This window comes from Phocoena sinus, chromosome 13, assembly GCF_008692025.1.
Source record: "Phocoena sinus isolate mPhoSin1 chromosome 13, mPhoSin1.pri, whole genome shotgun sequence".
Classification (NCBI taxonomy): Eukaryota; Metazoa; Chordata; class Mammalia; order Artiodactyla; family Phocoenidae; genus Phocoena; species Phocoena sinus.
Genome location: NC_045775.1, coordinates 21,751,240 through 21,778,934, shown reverse-complemented (window position 1 = coordinate 21,778,934; position 27,695 = coordinate 21,751,240). Strand labels below are relative to the sequence as shown.

The following is a 27,695-nucleotide window of genomic DNA, read 5'->3' as shown; positions in this document are numbered from 1 at the left end:
GAAAGGAATGCTGCCAGTATTGGGAATGCAGTGGGCAAGGTCTTGTAAAACATGGAATTTTTATTGCCAGACAATTGAACAGTCATCCCAGCCTCTTCCTCATTCGTCAACACCTCCACATCTTCAATTCAGAGGAAAGAACGGATGCCATACAGGGGAGACATGGAAAGGAGATGTAGGGGTAGAAAAATAATCTTCCCTCTACCTTTCTAAGTTCTTGGCTGAGACCCCTGTAATGAAAAACAAATAAGAGAAAAACAAACAAATTTATTAATGTATCCCTCAGGTATACACGGGAGATACCCAGGGAAAAAATGAATCCCCAAGGTGACTTAGAATTCGTGATGAAATAACATCTCAATAGGGAAGGGGGAGGGGAGTGTAGGTCTCTTAGGGGAGAGTGAATGATTTTTAGGTCAGATGAATGGCCCCTTAGAAGAATAGATGGGAGTTGTGACAGTCTGTGACAGTGTCTGTCTAGGCGTGGTATTGACTTCTAGTCTCTCCTGTGACAAGAGTCCATCCTCTCTGGTTGATGCAACTCCCAGGAAGGGGATTTATGGCAGTTGAGTTCCTTTGGGAGGATCTGTCCGTAGGCAGATAAGGGGAGTTCAGAGAAAGCCTCTCCCTGCATTTGCCGTTTTTCACGTGCCTACAGTCAAGATAATCAATATACCAAAGCAGCATATTTTGCAGTAGCACGTCCTTCTCCAGTCATATTTTGGAGTAGCATATTCTGCTACCTCAGAGATAACAGGAGACTCTTACAAAGGTTCATTCAGTCAGCAAATGGGGATAAGATGGTGCAGACATTGGTCCCTATCCTCATGCAGGGCAAGGCGACAACTGAGGGAGGAAGGAAGTAAGAATAGGACGAAGATGTAGAAGGGAAAGAAAATAGTAGTGTTCCAAAGGAGTGAGGAATTTCAGTGATGGCTAAATTAGTACAGCGCTTGTGTTAATATAAGTTGTTTAGAAATGAGTTTAAATCCCAGCCATCTGCTCCCACATCAAACACATACACGCAGTACCCCTGATTTCACTCCTCCCCCACATACACGTACATCCCAGTAATAATCTGGTGATATATTTTTCATGCCACAGTTGATAATAAAAAATACACTTAATTCAAACCAGTGAGTTATGACCCAGATCTAAGTATAAATATAGTGGAAGTCATAAGTTTCTTCAGTGACAGTCTTACTAATTATTTTGGCCTGTTTTTAGCCACATTGGATATTTTTTCTTTTTAAGGTTGCTATGAATGTTGTTTGCAGCAGCATCAATAAGCCAAGAATTCATATAGTTACTCAATCACACAGATTACTCATCATTGCCTGTTCATAACAGAATCCTAAAATGTTTAAGATTTCTGATGCAAATCAAAATCTCATCATCACTTGTCATTGCTAAATTAAATGACAGGATAATAACATTACATTAAAACCATTTTTCTCTTGATTGAGTACCTTTTTCAGAAGTGAACCTTGTAGATGTATATTTTTTTCATCAGTACTATAAATGCATTTAGAATCCAAGATAAAAATAGAATTGAAAAGGGGAGGAGTAGAGTGGGATGTTTTCAAATTATTGATAAGTCTCTTTTGAATCTCAAATAACCATATTTGACAGGGCACTGCTAGGGAATGGAGTAGTTTTGGCCCAATTTATTGAGACTTTTAGAAATACATAAAGGAGGTTCATAGGTCAAACTTCGTTTTTATTGACACGATCATGTGTTCTTGGCATCAGTCATATGTCATTCCATTGCAGACAGGCTGTTTTCAGTTAGATCACAGCCTAGGTGGGAAGTGAATGTAAATTTCTAATCTGCTAAAACAGAGTAGGTTCTCAGTTGAGTTATTGTGAACTTCTCTCTTGGTCTTTCTTTCCTGTCTAAAGCTAATTAACCTTTGGGGCACACCTGCCATCTCTCCATTGGCTCCGTCTGGCCCTTGGCCCTCTTTGTGGCCAGTCAACCAGTCCTCATGCCACTTGAGCCGATCTTCTCCACTTGCCCCTATACCCAGAGCTCCTTTTCCATTTAAAGTCATCTGTTCTTCAAAGATTTTGTTTCCTCACATCTTCCACCTTCAGTGTTATGAAAATCATATCCTGGAGTAAGTCTTTTACGCTTTTTGCCTCGTTTAATATTATCATTAGAGAGTAACGTCAGTAAAAATCCTTAGCACTTGGAGAAGTCAGTGAAGGTACAGACTGAAACAGGATTGGCTATGAGTTGACAATAATTGAATCTGGGTGATGGGTACATGGGGATAGGGTAAGTCAATATAACATTTCCTCTAGTTTTATATGTTTGGAATTTTCCATAGTAAAAATTTTAAACTAAACTTAGATCTTTAGAATGCTTTTATATATTATATATATATATATATATATATATATATATATATATATATATGCTCTTTTTGAGTCAGTGCATGAATTGGGTGGTATACAGGATGGACTAGGACCAAAACCTAATCCTGCCATCTAAATACCCCACCCCCACCCCACCCCCAAGGAAACAAATAAGATTCTTTAGTGCCCGGCATTGCAACTTCCCTCTTCTCCTTAGGTCCTGAACAGGACTACCAGAATCCTGGCACACTTCCTGCTTCTTGTAAATGACCAGATAAACCTGTACAGAAATGCACAATAACTTGGTCCCATTTATTAAGTCCCACCGTGAATAAAGTTCTGTGCTGGGCATTGGGAAGGGTGAATATGAAGTTACTTCCCTCCAAGAGTTCCCCAAGATGGAAAACAGAGGCACCCGTGAACAACCCTGATGCAGTACAGACTCTAAGAGCCGTCATGTGAAGTAGAGCTACAGCAGTATGACTGTAGGGCAGTGGGGGAGAGAAGAGTTTTGTCAAGCAGACGCGTTCTTGACAGTGATGCGAACTACTGAATGTTATCTTCAAGGAAAAGGTAATCTTTCCTGCTTCTGCTTGCAGTTCTGGCTGCTAAGACTAGAGCTCCATCAGTAAACTTCCCTCTGTCTTCTGAAGAGCTTAAATTGATTGCAGTTTCCAATGTGCTTTTTTTTTTTCTCCTTCTCTTTTAAAATTATGATAGCCTTACTTCTCGTCTGCCAAAAACTGGTGAAACCATCCATGGTCATAAGTTTTTTATTGGCTTTGGAGGGAAAGGTGCCAACCAGTGTGTCCAAGCAGCTAGGCTTGGAGCAAAGACATCTATGGTGTGCAAGGTAAGTGTAAAGTATGGTGGAGAGGGTTCTAGAGGCGAGAACCCGGTTTAAGACATGAGCTCATTTTTTTTAACGATTTTAAAGTGAACAATTTAGTGGCATTTAGTGCATTCACAGTGTTGTACAACCACCATTTCTATCTAGTTCCAGAACATTTCCATCATTCCAAAGTAAAAACTCCTTGCCCATTAAGCAGTTTCTCCCCATTCCCCCCTCCCCTCAGCCCCTGGCAACCACCAATCTGCCTTCTGTCTCTACGGATTTATCTATTCTGGATATTTCCTATAAATGGAATTATATGATATGTGACATTTTGTGCCTGGCTTCTTTCACTTAGCATAATGTTTTCAAGGTTCATCTACCTTATAGCATGTATTAGTACTTTATTCCTTTTGTGGCTGAGTAATATTCCATTGTATAACCACAATTTCTTTATCCATTTATGTGCTGATGGGCTGTTCCCACCTTTTGGCTGTTGTGAACAGTGCTGCTATAAACAAGTACATGTACATGCATGTTTCAGTATCTGTATGAGTCTTTGAGAGGTTCGTGGTTTTTTAAATTTATTTATTTTTATTTATTTTTGGCTGTATTGGGTCTTCATCGCTGCACGCAGGCTTTCTCTAGTTGCAGCGAGCGGGGGCTACTCTTCGTTGCGGTGCACAGGCTTCTCATTGCAGTGGCTTCACTTGTTGCGGTGCACAGGCTCTAGGCATGCGGGCTTCAGTAGTTGTGGCTCGCGGGCTCTAGAGCACAGGCTCAGTAGTTGTGGTGCACGGGCTTAGTTGCTCCACGGCATGTGGGATATTCCCAGACTAGGGATCGAACCCGTGTCCCCTGCATTGGCAGGCAGATCTTTAACCACTGCGCTACCAGGGAAGCCCAGGTTCGTTGTTTTTAAAGATTTAAATAGGAGAGAGTAATCTTCCTTGTCCTTCATATTAGTTTCTACCTCACTGAATCCTCTGGGAAGTAGCAGTCCTCAAATAACTTAATGCTGCATTCCCTGAATTTAATTAGTTTATAACTGGAGTGTAAGAAGTGAGGGGAATTAGCCTACTCCAGTGGTTTTCTGTGGTCCAGCTTCTAAACAACAGCATAAATCATCCTGTTTTTAGCAGGTTTCACTCCACTGACACAGCTCTTGGAAACTTGGTCTAATAACTGATGATTTACTCATCTCTAAGCTATTTTATTCTAATGCTGTATCTTGGATCAGAAAGGAATCTGGGGGACTTCCCTGGTGGTGCAGTGGTTAAGAATCCACCTGCCAATGCAGGAGACACAGGTTCCATCCCTGGTCTGGGAAGATCCCACAGGCCATGGAGCGACAAAGCCCGTGCACCACAACTGCTGAGCCCACACACCATAGAGCCCGTGAGCTGCAACTACTGGGCCCGTATGCCTTCTGTTCCTTTCACATCCACTCCCATGGTTTCATGATTCATTTCCCAAGTTCAGTTTCACAATTCAAATATTTCTATTTTGCATTTTGGGAAATGTTCGAGTAAGGAGGCTGGTTAAACAGAGGTGCTATTTGTTTTATTCTGGTCTGTGTGATGATGGTTATGTGAGCACCTGTACAATTTTGAAAGTTCTTTATATCTACTGTGACTGATTTAGTTGTCTGTTGTTTAGCCCCACAGTGGAATTTAGCCTGGGTGTCTGTACAGAAAGGACATGGAAACATGGCTTCAGCTAAAACCTATACAAGGTTACTTTGCTTAGATACCCTGGGACCTTTAGACATGGATTTATTTAAGCTTAAACAGACTGCATCATATTCTTAGACTTCTTAAAAAGAAAAAATATCTTTTATAATAAGAGTTATTGTTATCCATTAATCATAGTATTTCATTCAATTATGAAGTATATTTTTATTTAGCAAATTAGCCAAACTGCCTTATAGCAGGTTTCTTAAGGATAACAAATTCCAAGTAGAAAACCAAAATCATGAAATTACTCAAGCTAAAAATAAACAGATGGAGCAAAAGAAAAACAGGTAGAAAATTTTCTTAGCAGCCTTAACTTACTACTGCCCTGCAACAAGCTCAGATTCAAGCTCTGATGGAGGAGCGCTGGCACAGGCTCAACATCCAACACTGAGCTAAGGGGAAATATTTGTCAGGACATTGTGATGAAGGCTATTAAGCAGGAATCCATCGAGATGCGTACAGTGACACGTGTAATGAAACACTTCAAGCAGTTAAGAGTTGTGTAGTCAGTACTCACCTGAGTCACGGGCCAAGGCCACAGTCTGAGGATCATAGGGAGCCCCACCCTCCCTATCCCACCCCTCTAGGTGGTCACAAAGCACTGAGCTCATCTCCCTGTGCTATGCGGCTGCTTCCCACTAGCTATCTGTTTTACATTTGGTAGTGTATATATGTCCATGCCACTCTCTCACTTCGTAAAGGACTTTTTAAATAGGACTCAGATCTCCATTGCTTTTTGTCCCCGTTTCAATACAATAAATATTGTAAGCCTGGGCATAGATATGCTCCCAGTTGGCTATATTGTTCTTATGAAAGGAATAAGATACATGGTTATATATATATGTACATATATATGTGTGTATGTGTGTATGCATATATATATATATATTTTTTTTGGCCACACCAGGCAGCTTGTGGGATCTTAGTTCCCCAACCAGAGATCAAACCCACACCCTCGGCAGTGAAAGCATGGAGTCCTAACCACTGTACCACCAGGGAATTCTCAAGATACGTGGTTATATTAAACAGCATTATTTACACCAAACCATTAATGGAGCTGTTATGTTTTTACTAAAATAATAATAGTAATACAGTCTCATTTTTAAAATAATGCACCCACCTGCTTGCTTCCATGGTCAATTGCTTTTCTGTTGAAGATAGGCAGCAACAGGAAGAATTAGAAGTGTCTGGGAGAACTAGATGGGCAGGAAAGTAGTTGATAAGATTGACTCCAAGCAGCAGTAGCCCTGCCCCTACCCCAAGAGAAGCAGCCATAGTAGCAGCAGTAGAGCCATGATGATGATGATGATAACACCAAGTCATATTACTTAATCCTTTAAAGTTTTAAATGTCCTTTCATGCATATTATTTTATTTTACCCTCGCAGCAACCTGGCTGGGTCTTTCCAGATAAGGAAACTGAAGCCTGCAGACGGTTAAAGTGGCTTGCCCCAGATCACACAGCTAATGTGAAGGGACTTCTGACTTCCATGACACAAATGAAAATATTGTCTTCCTATTCTTAGGCTTTTTTCACTACTTGTACTTTGTAATGTGTCACTACAACCTCCATGCGAAGTTAATGGAGCTAGAGTCAACTTCTTCTAATCCTCAACAGTGTTGCTATTTTTCCATTTATTTTTGACAGGAGAATACCAAAGAAGGCAAAAACAAAGCATTTTATTTCCACTTCTCATGTAGAACTTAGAAGGCCAGCCAACAGATTTGCCAGGAAATCACTATTAGAATAAATCTGGAACCATCACAATCACTGAGGGATGTAGCCAATCAGGTAATTCTCTGGGCAGGAAGAAGACAGGCAGCTACTGCAGCCTCTAAAATACAGCTGCAGCAAGCCTGCAAAAGCTTCCACAGCCTGAGCATGAAATCCCTTCCTAATTAGGCCTCCGATGCACACGATATTCCACCCGGTGTTATAGCTGTGTCTCCATGTCTTATTTTCCCTCCAATATCATCCATTTCTTGAGGGCAAAACTCCATGTTTTGGTTTCTTCCTCCCCTCCAACAATTCTTCCGAACCCTGGCACTTCCTAATATTTGTAATATCAGCACCATTTATCAAGCCTGCCCTTGGTATTCACCTTAAACAGATTTTGCCTGTATAAAACTGATACGGAAGGGTAGAGAAGTTCCTTTGCTCTAATTTGTATCAGGCTCCACATGCCTAGGGATGGCCTTTCTTAATTCCTACAGCATTCTTATAATGATACTTTCCCAACTATACAACACTTTTGATTACCCATGGGAGAGAGTTAAATAATGTAAATAAATTTTTTTTTTTTTAAAGATGAGATAACAAAGATTTTGTTTTCTTGTGTGAGTCTTTGACCTAAGAAACAGGATGCCTTGGCTCTTACCTGGTAGATAATGGCCAGCCTTCCATAAAGGAAACCTTTAGTCGATGACCTCCTTCTACCAGGGGACTCTCCCCACAGCAACCTTCTGTACTTCACTGTAGAGACAGAAATTCTGCTAATAACAACTTACATATTATTTGAGATTATTGCCTAATCAGCATTTCCACCAGAAAAGGAGCACAGGGAAAAGTGTTCCTTGAGGAAGAAGGCGTCAGAGGTGGCATTTAAGTCAGAGGTCAGCAAACTGTGTCCCATGGGGCAAATCTTGGTCACCATGTACTTTTGCAAGTAAAGTTTTATTGGAACACAGCCAAACCCATTTGTTTACAGATTGTCTTTGGCTGTTTTCACACTACGATAGCAGAGCTGAATAGGTGCAGGAGAGACCATCTGGCCTGCAATGTCTAAATCATTACTACCTATCTGGCCCTTGACAGAAAAAATTTTCTGACCCTTAACCTAGACAGTCTAAAAGCTTACCAGGAAATGTTATCGTCACTCATTGAGGTTCTTGATCAAGTTAACCTCTAGGTTTCTTTCTGTTGATATGTCCAAAGAGGAGCAGAATATACCAGGAGTGCTGACACCTAGATAGAGACGTTATCCACTGACCAAGCACTCATCTGCAGGACAGAAAAATAGAAGTGTAGTTCAGGTGTGGCAAGCCTAAAAGCCTATGGGGCCAAACAGGTAACATACATTGCAGTAGGCCAGGTGGGGGCTATGGTGAACTAGAGAGCATGTGCTCACTAATGAGATAGGTTCAGCTCTGTTGTCTTGCAAGAATGTAGGCCTGGTGTTTACCAGGACCTCTAAATTTTCAGGACTTCCCAGAAACGTGTTTGTTTTTGTGGAGTCTCCTGATATTTAAATGGCGACAAGCTGGTTAAAAGTAAAAATAGGAGGAGATCCACACAAAAACCTGCACATGGATGTTTATAGCAGCTTAATTCACAATTGCCAAAACTTGGAAGCAACCAAGGTGTCCTTCAGTGGGTGAATGGGGAAATAAACGGTACATCCATGCCATGGAATATCAGTCAGCACTCAAAAGAAATGAGTGATCAGGCCACAAAAAGACATGGAGGAACCTCAGATGCATATTACTAAGTGAAAGAAGCCATTCTGAAAAGGCTACACGGTGTATGATTCCAATTATATGGCATTCTGGAAAAGACAAAACTATGGAGACAGTGAAAAGATCAGAAGTTTCTAGGGGCTAAGAGGAGGGAGGGATGAATAGGCAGAGCACGGAGGATTTTTAGGGCAGTGAAGCTACTCTGTATGAGCCTATAATGGTGGATACATGTCTATACGTTTGCCAAAGCCCAAAGAATGTACAGTCCCAGAATGGACCCAGATGTAAGTATGGAGTTTGTGTGATAATGATGTGTCAATATAGATTCATTGATTGTAAAAAATGTGAAACCCTAATCATGTTGTCTGTGAATGGAAGAGTCCAAAGGAAAAATCGAAGTGTCATTACCAGAATGGATGCTAGGATGCAAAACAACAGAATTCCACTACACCAACTTACCCAAGTTAGCAAGGACTTTAAATTAAATTCCCTCCTCTTTGCCCCATGTCAGGGTCAGTGGAGAAGATAAGAAGATTCTAAAACACCAGGCAGGTCATTACAAAGATGCCTTCATTTATACTGAAGTATGAACAGCTGACATTCTTCATAAATATTGAGGATTGTTGATGGTGGACAGCTCTGTCTCAATGGCAATTTCCGTATGAAAAGATCAAAATGAGAGTGAAGCTACAGAACTTGTGACAGTCATTAAATGTTTCACGTTTTAGGCAGGATACAAATGGAACATTAATATATAACAATTATTTGGGCTGAAATCAAGTATAGCATCTTACATTAAGAGGATTAATTAGTTAATGTTTACAATGTACCATACAGACATGCCCTTTTAAAATGCTAAGTATTCTAAAAACTACATTGTAGCATTTTACTCAATGTAAAAAATCTAATGTTCATCATTTCTTTGGTACAGGTTGGCAAAGATTCCTTTGGCAATGATTATATAGAAAACTTGAAACAGAATGATATTTCTACAGGTAAAATTTAATCTTTCTTAAAGTTAGTTTTTATAACTTTCTTCTGGAATCTGGTTACAAGTTGAAATTACAATAGAATTATTAGATCCTCCCCTGGTGGCCAGAGAATTTTTATGCACAGCTTTGTCTAGTCTTGCTTAAATATCCTTTGGTTAATTCTTTCATGTACGTTTCTCCAGACAGGAATAAAATGATAGGAGGTTACAAGCATTCATCTCATAGAAATGTTTCAAAAGTTGGGCTTCCCTGGTGGCACAGTGGTTGAGAGTCTGCCTGCCGATGCAGGGGACATGGGTTCGTGCCCCGGTCCGGGAAGATCCCACATGCCGCAGAGCGGCTGGGCCCGTGAGCTATGGCCGCTGAGCCTGCACATCCGGAGCCTGTGCTCCACAACGGGAGAGGCCACAACAGTGAAAGGCCCGCGTACCGCAAAAAAAAAAAAAGTAGGTGACAAGAGAAAACAGGTGCTGCATTCACAAAAGATATCTTAAGAAAAGTCATTGAATGTCATAGCTGGAAATGATCTTAGAAACCACTGATGCTGATACCATCATTTCACAAAAGAGAAAACTGAAGGCCAGATTGGTTCTGAATTTGTCCAAGAGCACACAGTTAGCTAGAGCCAGAGCCAGGACTGGAGTGCAGGTCTTTGGCTCCAGTTCAAGGCTCTTTGCTGCTGCCAAAGGCTGCCTGATCAACATTTCCATTTACACGCCAGACCATAGTTCTTAATGAGATGCGAAGCTTATGAAAATGAAGAAAATCAAACAATCTCATTTTATGAGTTTGACCTTTAGTCTTTCATCTCAAGTCTGTCATTTCTTTCACTGAAGAAAAGAAATATGGTGGTCTAGAAAAATGCATATGTGTACAACTGTGAATAATCTGAAGGCATTGGAAGCGGGGGTGGTTTGCTGGGTTGCCACTAATGTAGAAAAAAGGCGCAGCTAAGTGTGAAGACTTGTATTTTTCTCATTGTATAGGTGATGGGTATAAATTAGCACTAATTACTTATTTCTTTTTTATCATTCCAGATGGTTAAAGGTTAAAAAGTTTTTCCAAGGATTAGTGGTGCATTGAAATTGTTAAAATAGATTATCCTTGCCAGGCTGTACATACGTGACTGTGATTTCCTTTTTCTTTTAGAATTTACATATCAGACTAAAGATGCTGCGACAGGAACTGCTTCTATAATTGTCAGTAATGAAGGTATGTGTTTCACATATTGGAGTATCATTTCCAGAACTAGAGCAGAAGCATCAATTTTTACCCTATTCCTATGGATCTCTTACCATAACCACCACTCCAAGTTTTAATGTATGGTCTTTCCAATCTAAATATATATGTTGCCCTTTACTTATACTTCCCTAGTTGATCATTCAAATACAGAATTGTCCATCCAATACATATGAAGTGGTATAGTTGCCTCAAAATTATACTTATATTCTGTAGCATCCCATTACCCTTCATGTGAACCCAGAATTGATATTTCTCTCTAAAGTAGTTAAGTATTCATCTGTCATTTCAGTTACACTAAGTAAATAAATGTAAATAGATAGGTGCAAAAGAAAGTTGATGAATCATATTTATAGAATATTTACTGAGCAAATGGCAGCAACCAATTACTTCTAACTTATTGTTAGTGTTCAATTTTGTCTGCTCTTTAAACAGCAACCAAATCTCAAAAGTCTATATATACAGCTATGCCTGTCACGAAGCCTTGCAATAGTTGAAACATTTGTCTTTTAAAAACAGTAACTTCCAGGACTTCACTGGTGGCACAGTGGTTAAGAATCCACCTGCCAATGCAGGGGACACAGGTTCGTTCCCTGGTCCGGGAAGATCCCACGTGCCGCTGAGCAACTAAGCCCGTGTGCCACAACTGCTGAGCCCGCATGCCACAACTACTGAATCCCACGCACCTAGAGCCCATGCTCTGCAACAAGAGAAGCCACCACGATGAGAAGCCCATGCACCACAACGAAGAGTAGCCCCCACTCACTGCAACTAGAGAAACCCCGCGCACAACAACAAAGACCCAACACAGCCAAAAATAAATAAATTTACGGGGGGAAAGAAAACAGTAACTTCCCTTTACCCTCAAGTAAACTTTTCATAATTGCTGCCAACTATTTTAAGTATAAAAACACCTACATAAGATATTTTTTCTTTTTCTTTTTCTTTTTCTTTTTTTGCGGTACGCGGGCCTCTCACTGCTGTGGCCTCTCCTGCCACGGAGCACAGGCTCCGGACGCGCAGGCTCAGCGGCCATGACTCACGGGCCCAGCCGCTCCGCGGCACGCGGGATCCTCCCGGACCGGGGCACGAACCCGTGTCCCCTGCATCGGCAGGCAGACTCCCAACCACTGCACCACCAAGGAAGCCCTACATAAGATTTTTTAAAATTAGAATTAACATTCAGAAGGACCAAGCATTTCATGGAGCACCTAGGACAGAAGAACCTACTGCATTGTGAGAAGTCACGAGTGCGTTGTTTTAAATTAGGATTTCTCACAATATGTCTTTTATTTATAATGCAGTTTCACAAAATCATTTATCATGAAGTTATGGTATTTTTAGTTCTACTTTAGTGATCTCAAAGTTGCAATAACAACCCCCCAAAAAATATATTCCACTTACAGACAGTAGACAAAAGATTTCATTCTAACAACAGTCTGTGTCCATTATTTTAAGCTACATTTAAGTAATTATTGCTGCTAACAGCAGCTCATTCCCTGTCTTAAACCTCTTTTTTGTGTTCTAGGGATATCGAGTTCTGTTTCTTTCTTATCTGTGTAACAAAATACTGCATTTTCCGTGCAAAGATATTTAATATTGTGTATGGGGTGCCTGTTATGGTAGACTCTGTCTGGTTTATAGTGTATGGTAATGCCCTCGAGAGTATAGATTGTAGTAGAAGAGCTAACACAAATACCCAGAGAGGCAACAATCAGCATCTTTAAATGAAGGGATGAGTAGCAGTTTTGACAAGTTTAATTTGAGGCATGAACAAGCTCGCCATATGGCAGTGTCCACCAGACAAATTTCGTCTTGGGCTTTGTCACTCATCAGCCAAGGCCAGGCCAGAAATGTCTATTCAGGAGTCAGCAACACAGAGCAGCAGTTGACTGTAGCAGAGAGAATGAGGTCACTGAAGGAGAAAGGCGAGGAGGTATGCTGTCTTTCAGTGTGCGGGTACTTTGAATTTTTCCAGTACTGAGATAGGGTTTATGCTGAACCATCCCCACTTTATTAAGTCCTCCTTGGCCAACAGACACATCTGTGGTAAGATGATAGGCCAGCATGTGTTCTGCGGTCAGAGGTAATTTTAGGTCACGTCTATACAAGATCAGCACAAGCAGCCTAGAGCACAGAAAAGACTGATGCAACTCATCCCCCTAGGTCAGGCTGTCCTATAGGATATAATGCAAGCCACGTCCATAATGTTACAGTTTCCATTAGCCACATTTTAAAAAGTAAAAAGGAACTGGTAAAATTAATCTTAATATATTCACTTAACTCAATAGATCCAAAATATTGTCCTTTCAACATGTAATCAAAATGTTCTTTAAAATTAATGAGGGACTTCCCTGGTGGTGCAGTGCTTAAGAATCCGCCCACCAATGTAGGGGACACGGGTTCGAGCCCTGGTCCAGGAAGATCCCACATGCCGCAGAGCAACTAAGCCTGTGCACTACAACTACTGAGCCTGCGCTCTAGAGCCCGCAAGCCACAACTACTAAAGCCTGCACGCCACAACTACTGAAGCCCACGCACCTAGAGCCCGTGCTCCACAGCAAGAGAAGCCGCTGCAATGAGAAGCCCACACACCGCAACAAAGAGTAGCCCCCACTCACCGCAGCTAGAGAAAGCCCACGCGCAGCAACGAAGACCCAATGCAACCAAAAATAACTTAATTAATAAATTTAAATAAATAAAATTAATGAGATATTTTACCTTCTTTTCTTACAACTTAGTCTTTGAAATCTGCCACATATTGTACGATTGAAGTACATTGCAGTCTAGACAAGCCACATTTCAAGTGCTCGGTCACCACATGTGGCTTGTGCTCATGACTACCGTATTGGACAGCACAGCTCCTGAAAGTTCACCTGACAGAGAAAATGCACCACCACGCCTCCCTCACTTGTGTGGGATTGTAGAGAGTGGGTCCAAGTGATAAGCATACAAGATTCCTTAGTCCTGCTTCTGTTTGATCTAGTACAGTATAGGCCAAATATCACTCTCTCCCCTGCCTTAAGTTATCTCATATAGTTTTTCATGTTTGATATCATAAAATGTGTTTTGATTTACAAAATCACTTTTCTGAATACCCTGGGGTATACACATGAACTGACTGCATGTTAAAGAGCATGAGTTTTTAGCATTAAGCAAGCTGATTCCTATTTATACTCATCATTATGACCTCTGTCATTTAGGATTCAGAATCTTTACCACATATATTGTACCAGCCATTTCCCATAAGAGAAAATTTTTAAGTATGTTATATATAATTCATCAGCTAATATTCTTTGTAAATATATAAGAATATTGATAAGGGAAATCTTTTGTTTTAGATTTTTTCTCAAGATGATCAGAATAACGTGATACCTACAGAGATGTAAAGGAAGATCCATTAGGAATACGAAATTTAACCTGAATGGCTTAGAAATGCTAGAATTAATACTTACAACACATTTTATATATAATGACTTTCTAAGGGTGATTTTAACATTGCAGGATGTCGTTGCTTGGTTTTGCTTGATTTTTAATATAAACATGTAGAAATTCTTTATAGGCCAGAATATCATCGTTATAGTGGCTGGAGCAAATTTACTTTTGAATCCTGAAGACCTGAGGGAAGCAGCCAGTGCCATTAGCAGAGCCAAAGTAATGATCTGCCAGCTAGAAGTAACTCCAGCAGCTTCTTTGGAAGCCCTGAGAATAGCCCACAGCAGTGGAGGTAATTCTACACATTTGTCCTTTCTGTAAAAGCTTTTATCACTGTCTCAGTGAAAGTTAACCTTTCAAGTTAAGCAAAGCCATACTTTTTCTGCAGTAAAATATTCTTTCTCCCATCTGTGAGATTCACTGTCTTCCTGTAGTTCTCGATAATGTTAGAAAACCTTAAAAATAGTGAAAAAATAACATGAGTAGCATTTCTGATATTTTGAAGTACAAATCTCCAATCTAGTTAGCAGAAGTAATTCAGGTAGTAACTAGAATCTTTGAAGCAGCCCATTGTCCAAGATACACTCTTTAGTAGAATGAGTTCCATTCTGACAAGCAGAGGTTAAGCTGCAGGTCATGTATAATCACTGCCCAGGTACATTTGGATAAATATCTCAAGGAACTGAAGATTTGTTCTTTCTCCTTTTTGTAAAACTTTATTGTCTTTTCTATAAACAACAAAGGATTATTTATATGTAATATTTTCTTTGTTGTCAGTGTCCTTTAAGCAGCTTTTTGTTTTGTTTGATCTTTGACTTTGGAAATTTTCAAACACACAAAAGCAGGCAGAATTGTATAAGGAAACCCATCACCCAGCTTCAACAGTCATCGACTCGTGGCTAATCTTGATTCATCTGTTCTCCCACCCACTCCCCTTCTCTCAACCCCAGCACATAACCAACTTTTTAAAACTCCAGATAGTTTCTTTCTGTTTGCTTCTTTTTTACCACCGACTAGTGGGGAAAGTGCCTTCTGAGTTAGAATCCCATTTCTGTTCCTTGTTAGCTTTGTGGTCTTAGCAGAATTATCTGATTTTTCTGAGCCTTGTCTGTTAAATGCATACAGAAATACTCCCCTACAGAATTGGTCTAAGAACGAAATAAAATATGATGCCAAGGATGGTGTAGTACCTCTCAGTAAACACCAATTTTCTTTTCTCTTTCACGTCTCTCTTTAAATTAAAATTAGGATAATATCCTGATCTCAGCACCCTTTGGTCAAAAAAATCAAAATAAAAAGTAGCCACTCTAAGACAGTGGCTTCTCCTTGATATTGTGGCCATAGTTCTGTGAATTATACTAAGAAGGAAATAGGGAGAGAACCACATTGACTTTTCCAGATAAAACTTTCTCATCAAGATACAAAACCAAAAAAAAGAAGAAGAAAAAGAACAGTAAGTGTGTGTATGTATCTGTGTGTTTATATAAGTGATTCTCTCAAAGTGTATAGTGTTCTACGTAGCAATAAATGGAAAATAAGTTACTGAAATGATTTTGTGGAGAATTTTAAAATGTATGTCCTGATTTAACAAATTTCCTCTTGGCAAAACAACATGCTGTGGCAAATTCTCACTGACATTTAATGTATTTTTAATGGACTCAAAGCTGTCAGAAAGAATTTTAAGCCAAAACCCATTTGGTTACATTTTCTCAGGGTGTCACAGATAAAGTCTAAGGCTTATGGTGAGCATTCTCTGCAATGACTGCACTCATCGTAATCAGGTGATGTGAGTACACCGTGCCACTTCATTCATGTTCCTGTCTTTCCTTGTACAGGTCAAAGTATATTCTCATGGAACTTCTTTTTTTCCTACTGTCCCTTGCTTCTCAGAGATGACTGTTCCCTCTGTCCTAGTCTAATGGCCTGTCACCTACCCATCTTGTGGCAGAGAGAAAGGTACAGGAACCACAGTTGAGGAGCTAACCTCTCACAGGTGAGGCTAGAGTTACCCGGAGGGACAGGCAGCCTGACTCGGGCTGTCATTTGTGTGGGGGGGGGGCGTCCAGCAATGCCTCCTCCATCACCTGCCAGGCAGTTCTTCTAGTCGAGGAGCTGGAGGATCTGGGGCATCAGGAATGGGTGGGGGTAGGTGATGGAGGGCCAAAGATCACCTAGCCTACTTCACATTGTTACTGAGAGCCAGCATGCCTAAGTAGTGATTCTGCATGATCTTTCTTATATAGTAATATTGGAAGTAGTAATTCCTGCACTTATATGTACTTTACAGTTTATAAAGCACTTTCATATATATTTGATCCTCAGAAAAACCTTATGACAAAAATATGGCAGGCATTCTTCTCCCAGATTGAAGGCGAGAAGACAGACTCGGAGAGGTTAAGTAATTAGCTCAACCAAGGTCACTGTAGAAACCAGGATTCCAGACTCCAAGACCCAAGTTCTGTATCCTAGAGCACGTTTTAAGTAAAGAAACTGCCACATCCCATTGATATCAAGGAACTGAGCCTTTATGAAGAGAATCTCTAGAAAAGTGAAATCCATGAATTGTAACAATGTCCAACATGTAGCCTAAGCTTTGAGTGTTATTACTGCTCGAGTCACAGAGACAAGACCCTAGAGTGTTCTCAGCAATGTGTCCCCTATCTGCAAATGCCCATGCACACAGGAGCCTCTGTCTAGAACTCAACTGGTCCCCATTTGGTAGTTACCAGTCAGACACAGCTTAGATTTTATACTATGAGTGGTGTGTGTGTGTGTGTGTGTGTGTGTGTGTGTGTGTTTGAATTTAATGCGTCTTCATTCTCACCTGAGAGAAGAGTGGTACAATGAAAGGAGCACTGATTTGGGAGTCATGAAGTACGGCTTTGAATTCAGAATCAATCACTTACCAAATAGGGGACCTCATGCAAGTAAGTCAGTTCCTTGCACTGAGCCTCATTTTATTCTGTGAAACAAGGGAATTGGACTGAGAGCTCTCACAGTTCCTCAGTGTCACAATGTGAGAATGGGCTGATCACAGAGCAGGCCCGGCAGAGCATAAAGACCTGTTGAGTGCTGAGTGTCCTGTCCGTTACCCCACAAGGCTGCATATGTGCTAATCAGCATTATTCCATCTACAAGGAAGATGGTAAAATCCATGTCATCATCATCATCTATGGGTTTATTATCACAACTCCCTTATCTATATACTTATCTGTGTACTTCAAGCAGTGACGTTTGAATTAAACACATTGTATAACTGGATTATGTATCAGTTGTTAAAATACAGAGGAAAAGACCCCCCGCCTTCATCTTAGAATATACTTTCTCCGAAATCGCTCTCTTTACCAAAATGAAAGCACTGGTTTTAAACAGCACCTGCAACACCAAAAATGACTTGGGAGCCCTCTACAGCCCCCTTCTCTCTAGGTCACAGTGGTGTGAGGTAGGCCCACGGCAGAGCTGGTGGTACAGCTGCTTGTGATGAAATTATGCCTGTTGGTTCTGGTCTTTATATCCATTTCAAAGCAAATGGGACATTACAGGAACAATTATAAATAATTGAGATTGTAAGATCGCCAAGATTAAACTCTCGGTAGGACACAAAATATCTTTTAATGACACTTTAGTCCTTTTCCATTTGGCAAACAGAATTTCTTGGCTGGCCACCTTGACTTTCACAATAACATGGTCCAGCACATAGCCCAAGCTTTGGGTGTTTTTGATGCTCAAGTCACAGAGAAGAACCTCTAGAGTGGGAGACTGCCAAGCCAGTGTTTTGGGTAGCCCAACCTTCCTATGGTTTCTTTACTTGGGGTGATTTTCTTCCCCTGTTTCTCTGAGCTCGTTATTAGGGCCTTCTTAACTGTCCAGCCCCCTGCCCTCCATGGTGACATCATTAAGAGCTTCCACCTCATTTTCCTGTCTTTGCGCCTGTACAATTGCTTCCCTGGGCCTCACCAGTTCCTCACTGACATTATTGCACCAGCCATTGACATGCTGTTAAGACAACTGGGAGTTTAGTCCGTCATACGTTGTAATGAATAATAATTACTGTTGGGTGCTGTCAGTCACCTCTGCAACTTCAAGTTACTCCATGGTACATCCTGTGTTCTCTAGTTTTGCATGGTTCCAGGATGACATCAGTTTTTGTTTTCATCTTGACTATTACAAATTTGCACTCTTCTTTGATGAACTACATCTGCTAGTTCTTCGCTTTTTTTTCATCATGGTGAAGTATTCATGCTTATTTATGGTAGCATGAGCCAAAGAGACTCCTTTCTTTATGGTATTTTCACTTTTCCCCTAAATTTAGTTATTAGACTCTAAGCCTATGTATCCAGTTTCTTTTGGTAAGAATGCTTTCCCTTGGTAACATACAGGCAAATAAGATTTGGTTGATTTTTTTTTTTTTTTGTGGTACGCGGGCCTCTCACTGCTGTGGCCTCTCCCGTTGTGGAGCACAGGCTCCGGACGCGCAGGCCCAGCGGCCATGGCCCACGGGCCCAGCCGCTCCGCGGCACGCGGGATCCTCCCGGACCGGGGCACGAACCCGCGTCCCCTGCATCGGCAGGCGGACTCTCAACCACTGCGCCACCAGGGAAGCCCTGGTTGATTTTTATACAGTATTTACAGTCAAATTAAATTGTAGAATTTCTCAATCCAGCAGTTGTTGCTTAAAATTCAATGTCACTGTTTCTTTAAAATTTGTTTTTGGGACTTCCCTGGTGATGCAGTGGTTAAGAACCCTCCTGCCAATGCAGGGGATACGGGTTCGAGCCCTGGTCGGGGAAGATCCCACATGCTATGGAGCAACTAAGCCCATGTGCCACAACTACTGAGCCTGCGCTCTAGAGCCAGCGAGCCACAACTACTGAGCCCACGTGCCACAACTACTGAAGCCCACGCACCTAGAGCCCGTGCTCCTCAACAAGAGAAGCCACTGCAATGAGAAGCCTGTGCACCACAATGAGGAGTAGTCCCTGCTTGCCGCAACTAGAGAAAGCCCATGTGCAGCAACTAAGACCCAGCACAGCCAAAAATAAATAAATAAAATAATTTTTTTTAAGTTGTTTTTATTGTGAAAATTTTCAAGTATGGTAAACTCATATATACTCTCATTTAGCTTCAACAATTATCAACACTTGGCCAATCTTGTTTCATCTATACCCCAACTTATTACTCCCATCCCCCATTGCAACCTTGGATTATTTTGAAGCAAAACCCAGACATTACATCATTTCACTCACAGTGTACTCATTTTTTCCATTACATCATTTCACTCACAGTGTACTCATTTTTTGTTTTTTTTAATCTGTTGTGTATCTATACACTAGCAATTCTTTTTTTAATTAATGAATTTATTTATTAATTTTTGGCTGCGTTGGGTCTTTGTTGCCGCACACCGGCTTTCTCTAGTTGCAGCGAACGGGGGCTACTCTTTGTTGCGGTGCACAGGCTTCACATTGCGGTGGCTTCTCTTGTTGCGGAGCACAGGCTCTAAGCACGCGAGCTTCAGTAGTTGTGGCACACGGGCTTAGTTGCTCCGTGGCATGTGAGATCTTCCCGGACCAGGGATTGAACCCGTGTCCCCTGCATTGGCAGGCAGATTCTTAACCACTGTGCCACCAGGGAAGCCCATGTACTCGTTTTTTGATGTGAGATATTATATATATTTTAAGAATTATGTCTTTGCATGATGTATAGCAGTTAATCTGTGGTCAGATTCATTCTCAGCCTTTTGTAACTAATCACTTATTAGTTTAGTGAGTAACCTCTCAGACTTTTCTATGTAAGTGTATAAATGTAAATACACATATAGTTATGTTTTATTTGTTTTGTTCAAAGTGAGGGAGATCCTACCATAGACTTTATTATAAAACTGCCTTTTTCACTTATAAATAAATTATAGAAGTCTTTATGTGACAAAACAGAGATCTGCTTCATTCTTTTGAAGAGCAGCAGGGCATTCCATTGGACGTATGTGTCATAATTTTTTATCCACTCTGATAGATACTTAGGTTTCTTTTGGTTTTTTTTCTGTTACAAGCAGAGCTGAATGAGCGTCACCGTACCTCATCTTTGCAGGCCTGTGTATGTCTGCAGGACAGGGTTAGAAAAGGAATTGCTGGATCAAGGATCTTTTAGGATAAAATGGAACTTTTATTAGAAGAATGGCTCTACCCTATTGTTGCATACTGATAGCTTGCTCTAACTTGTGCTCAGAGCTGCTGAGTGCAGCTTTGAGGATCAGATTAGGTGAGCAATGGTGTTTCAATTTAATGCTTGAGGAAAATAGGGAACAACATATTTATTTTGAAAACCTAAAAAGCAAATGGGTGTGTTAGAATGCTGGGCAATGATGGCTTTTATGCATAATTGACATCTCTGAGACCTTACAGAAGCGGGAAAACCAATGAGAGAGATTTTTGCCAGGCTAAAAACTCCATCAGAAGGCAGAAGAGATGGGTGGACAGGCGGGGGTGTTGGGCTATGGGTAAAGGACAATATAATAACAGTAATAATCCTTTACTTTTGTACAACACTTCATAGTTTACACAGGGCTCTTACATCCATGTTCTAATTTAAGCCCCACAATAACCCTGTGCAAAAATATGAAGAGCCAAAAATATACCATAGAATTTCTGTGAGTGGACATTCTGGATTCTAAAATAATGAAAATATGGGAATAGTGTTAGCCTATAAACCACTGGACGAGATCCACTGACTGAACCAAAATGTTAAGTAAGACCAAAGAAGGTGCAGCAGTAGAGTAGCTAGCCTCCCCAGGCAGAATTAGTGGACACCTTCCACTAGTCACATGCTGATACACATCTCCCTAGGAACGTGGAATGCATCAGCGCCAAACTAGCCATGGAAGAGCCACGTGGAGAACTTGTCAATATGCACGCTCACTGACCTTACCCCCAGAGATTCTGATTCAGTGGGTCTGAGGTGGAGCCCAGAAGTCAGGCATTTTAATAAGCTGTCCTAGTGAGGCTGATATACAGCCAAGTTGGTGAACCACTGTTCTAGAAGAGTCTCTGGGGACTGCAGCTAGAGAGTTTTACTCTATGAGTCTATAGTAAATTAAGGTTACTAAACACACACATAAGTCACTGGACCTGGGTAGAAGAAAGAAGACCAACCAATCTAGTTGGGCACTCTGGTGGATAAGTGTTTTGACAGAGGGAGAGCTTCCTATGAATATAAGTTCTGAATACTTAAAAAAACAATTTACAAAGTTCCAGAACAAAGGCTGTTTTTAAATATTGTGAATTGCCATGGGGGGCTTGTGTTGCTATGGACAAAGTCCTGGCCTAGAGAGGCAACCACTTTAGAAACGACCAAACCCTGGACTTCAAGCTGGAGGACCCTGGGTAGGGACCCAGCTTAACCATCTCCCAGTGTTAGAACCTTAGACTGACCTCATCTCTCTGAGGTTCACTTTCCTCCTCTGAAAAATGTACTTCTTCTAACACTGCAATGGCCGTGACATTCTCATTTTTCCTCTTTCTGCTGTCCCCATCCATCCTCCTCTTGTAGTCTGAGCTAGCTCTTAGCCTCTGATTCAATTTCTCCTCCTTTATCAACCTTTCCTTTACATTCCCAGATTGCCCACAGAAGCCAAGACTATAAGCTTTTGTGTGAATGTGTATGTTTGCATGAGTAAGTGCAACATATTTGGAAGACATACATAGGTGTTCAAAACGTGGATATGTACATGAACTTCCTACTTACCATTCTTACCAGGAAATTTTTAAGCTCTTCACTGTTTCCTTTCTATCATCTCTTTTTTACTTTCCTGGAAAATGGATTTATGAACTAGCCTTGCATCTAAACACTCACAGTAACCCACAAAAATGTTCACCAGCCTGCATGTTCACATTTATACATGTCCTTCCATGCCACAACATTCAAATTTTTCTTTAATGTTCCTGTTGTCCTTTGTCATAACTTTGTAATCACCTTAGTTGTAAATATTGATGCTTGCCCTTGAAGCTGAAATGTTGTAAAGTAAAAAGTAGAGCAAATGGACATAACAAGGAATTGCTACTAGGCTATCACGGAGATTGAGATTCCAGACTTTTCTACATCTGTAACTAAGTTGATTTTTTTTTTTTTTTTTGGCCATACACGGGCCTCTCACTGTTGTGGCCTCTCCCGTTGTGGAGCACAGGCTCTGGACGCTCAGGCTCAGCGGTCATGGCTCACGGGCCCAGCCGCTCCGCGGCATGTGGGATCTTCCCGGACCGGGGCACGAACCCGTGTCCCCTGCATCGGCAGGTGGACTCTCAACCACTGCGCCACCAGGGAAGCCCTGATTTTTAATCTAATGGGGAAAATGGTTGTACTTGGGGATTTCCCTTACTCAATGTCCATAAATGCACCATGTTAAAAACGATAACCACTGAAACCCTTTTTCACTCCTTTGTAGTAAAAACACTGTTCAACCCAGCGCCTGCCATTGCTGACCTAGACCCCCAGTTCTACACTCTCTCAGATGTGTTCTGCTGCAATGAAAGTGAGGTAAGGATGGAAGGTTTTGCTAATTCCTTGAGAAACCAAAAGACTTTCATGTACGTGGATAAAGCAAAGAAACAGGACTTACCTCATCAACTTGATTGCATGTGAATTCTTGGGCATAACGAAAACAGATTTTTTTTGGATGACTGGGATGTAGAAAAAAGGAAACTAGGGAGTCCTAGAAGAAAAAGGATTCCCTGAGTCATACCCATAATTGGGCATTTATCAAACCTCAGCTAATTTTAGTCCCCACCCTGCCCTCATACTATTAGTTTCTGTTTTCTTTTTTAATCATCCCATATTGTATGGACTAATTACTGTTATATTAGAGTTGCCAGAGATAGCAAACAAAAATACAGGATGCCCAGTTAAACTTGAATTTCAGGTAAATAAGGAATAATATACTAAACATACCATAAAATTATTTGTTGTTTATCTGAAAGTCAAGTTTAACTGAGAGTCCTATATTTTATCAAGCAGTGCTAACTAATGTACAACACTGGAGCATTTGCATTCTGTTGTGAAGACCCTGTGATTGCACTGGTGGACAGACAGAGGTTCTCCATTGATGCCATGGGAAGCCCTGGTGGCCACTCTGTTAGGGGAGCACCGTCTCACTCCACCTGAGGATCATAATGTACATATCTGCATAAAATCTCTATCAATATATTCATATCGTGCCATTCTAAAGCATTTTAGGAAGAAAATTTCAATATTTTCCCTCTTATAGGACAAACAGTATTAGACCAGCACTCTCCTCCAACACTGGGAGGCAAGACATATTATACAATGCAACATACAGAGAAAGAAAGTTTATAATTAACGAACTATTAGTTTTTCATTTGGTGCAAAGGCTGAACGAAGGTTTCTAGGATTTCCTGACCTGCCTTTTTATTAACTTCATCTCTCAGAACATAAAGGAAATAAGAAAGAAGACTGCAACAAGGAAGCTAATTTTAAGAAGCCATAATAGGTTATGCAATATTTTTGAGCAACCACCATGGCCAGGCATTGTGCTAGGAAACAGGAATCACTGGAGAGAGTGACCATTTCACAATAAGAAGTTAGATTACCCTCAATGCCAAACTGGCTTAGATTTCCCTGCTAGATACTTACAGAGCATCTCTAATGATTCTTCAAACACTCATCACAGCATGGACTGTTTGTTCAATACCTCTGTCTTCTCCTGGGAAAGAACAGACATCTCTTATTCACTATTGTATCCCAATGGCTATCTATTGCTGTATAATAAATTACCCCCAAATCTAGTAGCTTACAACAACAGGAATTATTTATTGTCTGTCATGGTATCTGTGCATCAGGAATTGAGACAGGACACAGTATGGCTTGTTTCTCCTCTACGATATCTGGGGTCTCATCTGGAAGACTCAAAGACTGGAATCATCTGAACCTTCTTTCACTCACATGCTTGCTAGTTGATGCTGGCCATTGGCCAGAACACTTACACATGGCTTCTGCTTGTGGCCTGGGCTTCCTCACCATATGGAAGCTGGGTTCCAACAAGATACAGTCTCCTGAGAAGGGGTGAGGGAGAGAGAGCGCAAGAGCCTGGCAGAAGACATGGTGGCTTTTATGACTTAGCTTTGGAAGTCACACAGCATCTCTTCTGGCCCACTCTATTGATTGACGTAGGGAAGTCCACCCTGGTACCCCACCTCTCAATAGAAGGTTGTCATTGTCACAGTGTGAAAAGAGCATGTATGATGTGATACATATTGATAGTTATCTTTAGAAATTATCATCTGTTATATTGTACTCTGCACAGAGTTGGCACCTAGTAAATGCTTATTGAATGAATGAATAAATGAATGAACTCTGGTCTTTAAGGAAATTGATCTCAAAGGGAACTCTATTCAATACTCTGTGATGACCTATATGGGAACAGAATCTAAAACATAGTGGATATATGTATATGTGTGGCTGATTCACTTTGCTGTACAGCAGAAACTAACACAGCATTGTGAATCAACTATACAGCAATAAAAATTAATTTTAAAAAACTTAATAGAAAAAAGAAAAATTTTTAAAGCTTAACATTCTCATAGATGATTTCTAATCATGATAACAATGTAAATTCATGCTTTAAGATATTCCCTCTGTGCCACACACAAACCACTGATATATAAATACAAAAAGAGACAATGAAAATATACTCACAAGCTCAAAAACAAGATAAATAACTCCACAGATCAGAAATGGAACAGAATCACAGAGATTCAGCCTTGGGTGTGCTGTACTCCAGTCCCAGAAGCTGGCATTGCCTCCCATGGGTAATGGGCACTGAAAGTGTGCCACTCATGGGAGACTGGAGCAGTGCCCAGGCTAGAAACCAGAGATGCTGGGCTAAGGCTTCCCTGCTAAGGAAAAAGAGTGGAAGAAGCTGCTATGCCTGCTGCTTGAGGCTATAACATATAGAAAGCTCCCAACCTGCAGAGACAGGAGGACAGAGAGCCTGCCTCTGATCAGGAAGAAAACCAAGCCAACTGATGACTTAGTGACTGGATTGGCGGTTAGTGCCAGTACCCACCAGAACAGGAACTCTCTGTTGCCGACCTAACACCTGGCTCTGGTTTAGAGACCCTTGGGGACCCAGTGGATGCAGCTGTAAAACCACTAGAAAGGCAGGGATAAACCTGATTGGAGTGAAATGTGCAGACTCTCCAACTCACTGCGAGCAGAGTGAGCCTGCAGATGAGGAAATGTACTGCTGCTAGAGATCCAGCAAAATCAACAACCTGATGAGAAATTTGCTCAAGATGAAATTCAAATAATAAAACAATGCAAAAAGACTTTTAAAATAAGTATGATTAAGATTCTCATTCTTTAAAAAAGGAGAAGAAATTGTGAAAGAAAAACAGAATCATAGCAACAGTCTGTGAATAGGAAAACCAACCAATTAGAAGTCCTGAAAATGAAGAAGTCATTGAAAAATTTTTAAAGCACTCATTAGAAAGATAAACATCAGACATGAACTGAAAGAGAATCTTGATCAATTCACCTGGAGGTAGAAAACTCAATTCACCTAGAAAATAGCATGGAAAGAAAAATAGTTTCAACTGTTAAAGAGGAAGTTAGCAGCTTGAGAGGCTTCAACATGTGTCAAATTGGAATGAAGGAAGAAGAGAATGGAGGGAACTGAAGAGAAGCTATGTTAGAGGGAAAACTGCAAGGTGTTTTCTAGAACTGAGAAAAGGCATGAGCTCTCAAAAGATCAGAAGTGTGTTAGAAGTACCACATAAGATAAATAAATATAACTTTCTGCTATCATACATTTTAGTGGAACTGCATAAAATCAAGGGGTTTAATAAAGATAAAAATATTTTTAAATAGCCAGAGGAAAAAGGATTACATGCTTGTAAAAAGGGAAAATGGAAAAAACCAAATTGTCCATGAAAGAGAAACCAGATTTTGTTTAAACTGTGGCATGTATCTGCAGTGTGGAACACAGTGCAGCTTTTTTAGAAAGCTACATATATCAGCACAAATTTTACAATGTTAAGGTGAAAAGTACAATACTAAATAATATATGTGGAAAATATCACTTAATTTCTTTAAAGAAAACTATTGGAAGCAAATAAAGTAAAATTTAATAAAGTAAAATGTACTAAAGGTGGGTGGTAGGTCCATGAGTGTTTGTGCATTATTTTTCATGTTCAGGATTTTTCATTAAAGAATAGCTGTTTAAAACGTTTTTAAAAACCAGAAGAAATCGATATTTCTGAAAATAAACTATCCAACTCAACAGAAATATCCCAGTAATGAAGATCAATGCAAAACTTATAAAAAGAAAAAAGAAAGTGGCCTCACAGTATAACCCACACAGACTGAAAGAAAGGGTCTATGGAAAAGATGGTAAGGGGGGCGCTGGGGGGTACATGGTCAAGTTAACGAAACACATGCTCCTGGGAAGACTGACACCAAGAATGAGCAGACACTGTGGGATGATTTACAGGCACCAAGAAGGGTTAGTCTGGGCACATTCAGAGCAAGCACAGGAAGGGATATACCCATTCTTAGGAAGAGACAGTATATGATTAAACTGTAATAGAGAAAAGACAAAATTTGGTTATAAGCTTTCTAAGTCAAAAAGTATCATATAATTCATCTAGTCCAGTGAATTTTCAGCTGCCAATCCCAGAACCATAAAGGTTCCCTGGAGATGCTGGGCGGGTACCTGGGGGATGAGGAAGCAGGGCTGCAGCCCCTCACCCCTACTTCATCCAGAGGATTTTTTATATTCTAGGAGGAAACTACTGATCCTGTCCAAGCCCTACATTTTACAGACTTTATGTGACTTGGGGAAGTTTCCAGAGTTAGTGAGTAGTGGAGGTCTCTGAACATCAGCACATTGCTTTTTCTGCTGTATATCAGAGCCTCTCCCACTCTGCTTCCATTTGCTCAAGCAAAACAAACAAAAGAAATGAGTGGTCTGCAAACTAGTAATATGCAAAAGGCATTATGGCCCAAGAGAAGCATAAAAGAATTTAGGTGTGAAATTTATGGGTATGATTTATACCTAAAATCATTGGCAGTGGCCCCTTCCTTTCTTCTTTTCCTCCCTCCCCACTTCCCTTATTTCTTTTGTAAAACTCTCTTTGTTCCTCCTAACTCTTTACTATGAAAATCATCACAAATAAGGAAAAGCTGAATGGGCAATACAGTGAATACTCATATCCTCTCCACCAAAAAAGCTGTTAACATTTTGCTGCACTGGCTTCCCCTCTCCCCTGTGTGTATTTATTTTTGTTTTGGTTGAATTATTTGGAAGTTGCAGGCATGATCCCTCACCCCTAAATACTTCAGCTTGCATCTCCTAAGAGGAACCACAATACCATTATCACACCTAGGAAAATTATCAGTAATTCTATACTGTCATCTGATATTCAGGCCACATTCAAATTTCCCCAGTTGTCCCAAGAATGTCTTTTATAGCTTTTTTGTTGTCATTGTTATTATTGTTTTATTTTATTTATTTTCCTGAGCCAGTATCTACCAAAGTTCCCCACTGCATTGGTTGTTATGAAAAAGAAGGGAGACATCGCCTAGAAAAACAGATCTAATCTAGAAGCAGACCCAGTTACTTATTCTCACCACAGTTTCT

The 27,695-nt window shown here is 40.6% G+C and overlaps 1 protein-coding gene and 1 long non-coding RNA gene across 4 annotated transcripts in view; one reads left to right on the top strand and one right to left on the bottom strand.

Annotated features, from left to right (window-relative positions):
* Positions 1 to 27,695, top strand: part of RBKS (ribokinase) — a 74,130-nt gene that overhangs the window by 13,745 nt on the left and 32,690 nt on the right. For all 3 annotated transcript variants that reach the window (XM_032652854.1, XM_032652856.1, XM_032652855.1), the window contains exons 2-6: positions 3,082 to 3,214; positions 9,316 to 9,379; positions 10,526 to 10,588; positions 14,178 to 14,342; positions 22,485 to 22,576. In XM_032652854.1, the coding sequence (XP_032508745.1) occupies positions 3,082 to 3,214; positions 9,316 to 9,379; positions 10,526 to 10,588; positions 14,178 to 14,342; positions 22,485 to 22,576 (517 nt within the window). The remainder of the gene's footprint in view (positions 1 to 3,081; positions 3,215 to 9,315; positions 9,380 to 10,525; positions 10,589 to 14,177; positions 14,343 to 22,484; positions 22,577 to 27,695) is intronic.
* LOC116764322 lies at positions 41 to 27,695 on the bottom strand. Its single transcript, XR_004352842.1, has 7 exons — positions 23,690 to 27,695; positions 22,659 to 22,751; positions 8,844 to 9,023; positions 7,787 to 7,929; positions 7,307 to 7,401; positions 6,050 to 6,125; positions 41 to 230 (listed from the first exon to the last, which is right to left on the bottom strand). It is a non-coding gene; the product is annotated as an uncharacterized LOC116764322 (long non-coding RNA).